At 51.2% G+C, this 1,136-nt stretch overlaps 1 protein-coding gene across 1 annotated transcript in view; it reads left to right on the top strand.

The window, feature by feature from the left end:
• Positions 1-605: 605 nt before the first annotated feature.
• ACA1_124480 (uncharacterized protein) overlaps positions 606-1,136 on the top strand; it is a gene marked incomplete at both ends in the record, with an annotated part of 611 nt that continues 80 nt past the window's right edge. Inside the window, 3 exons of the mRNA XM_004341854.1 lie at positions 606-669; positions 760-893; positions 983-1,136. The exon at positions 983-1,136 is cut by the window's right edge and continues 80 nt beyond it. Coding sequence (XP_004341902.1) covers positions 606-669; positions 760-893; positions 983-1,136 — 352 coding nt within the window. The remainder of the gene's footprint in view (positions 670-759; positions 894-982) is intronic.

Below are 1,136 nucleotides of genomic sequence, written 5' to 3'. Positions count from 1 at the left end.
CGTCCTTCCCCTTGCGTGTAAAATCCTCATCGTCTTCGACGTTGATTTTGGCCACATCCTCCTTCCTTGGTGTTGTGGCCTCCTTGATGGTGGCCTGCTTCTGAGAGGAGGAGCCGAATCCGTTGAAGAATCGCTCCATTCTCACTCGATCTCAATTCTATATTGAAAAAAAAAATCGATTTGGAATCTTGGTATCAGATTTCGGCCTCCTCGAATGATGAAAGAGGCAGACAGAAGGAAGAAAGGGGAGAGGTTACACGCAGACAGCTGGGTTGAGATGGGCCGTTGGAGAGTGCAACCAGAGACACCTCGCGTGTCGATCGTCCCGGGCTTTGTTACCTGCGGCTCGCGGCAATTTTGCGCCTGTGGGGAAGAAAGTCGATGGCCATTTCAAACTCGCGTTTCTTCTTAAAAATGTGAACAATGTCGCCCGAAAAAAGGCGGGCTACACCGAAATATTTGGATGTCGGTGAGTTTTTGTAGGCGCTCAACTCCGGTGGTTGCTACGCGAAAGAAACAGACAAGGAAAATTATTTATTTATTTTTCCAGTTCGTTTTGGCCTTTTCGTTCTTTATTGCGTGGCCGAACTGATTAGACTGCTGACATGTGGAACTCCCTCTTTGGATCCAAGGCTGATGCAGCTGCCAAGAGCCCGGCGGGCACCCCCGGTACGCGTCTTTGTCTTTTGTCTTTTGTCTTTAATTTAAATGCACACAATTCATCTCATTTGATGGCATTCCGAAATCTCTGCACATCAGAGGGTGAGAAGCGCAAGGCGGGACCGATGAGGGCGTTGGACCAGGTGAGCGCGGAGAACTACCTGGACGTGGGCCGTGCCATGGTTGCCGAGTTCGTGGAGACCGTCCAGGGACGGCCCGAAGATGGCTGGCAGGTACCACGCGCGCCGTGGTTTATTTTTTACGCTTTTTGGCCAACCACCACTTTCTTTTTGTGCGGTATTGTGTGATCACACGCACGCAGCTGGCCAAGACGCAGGACGGCGTCACCATCCACCGCAAGGCCACCGCTTCGTCCGACATCAACCGACTTCGAGGTTTTTTTTACCTTCTTTTTCCCACTTCATACGATCATGCCACACAAACCTTCGAGCGCTCACCACCACTTATGCACACCG

The sequence above is a fragment of the Acanthamoeba castellanii genome (assembly GCF_000313135.1).
Source record: "Acanthamoeba castellanii str. Neff unplaced genomic scaffold scf7180000084688, whole genome shotgun sequence".
Lineage (NCBI taxonomy): Eukaryota > Discosea > Longamoebia > Acanthamoebidae > Acanthamoeba > Acanthamoeba castellanii.
Note: the sequence above shows the minus strand (reverse complement) of the source record. Positions and strands in the feature narration are given on the sequence as shown.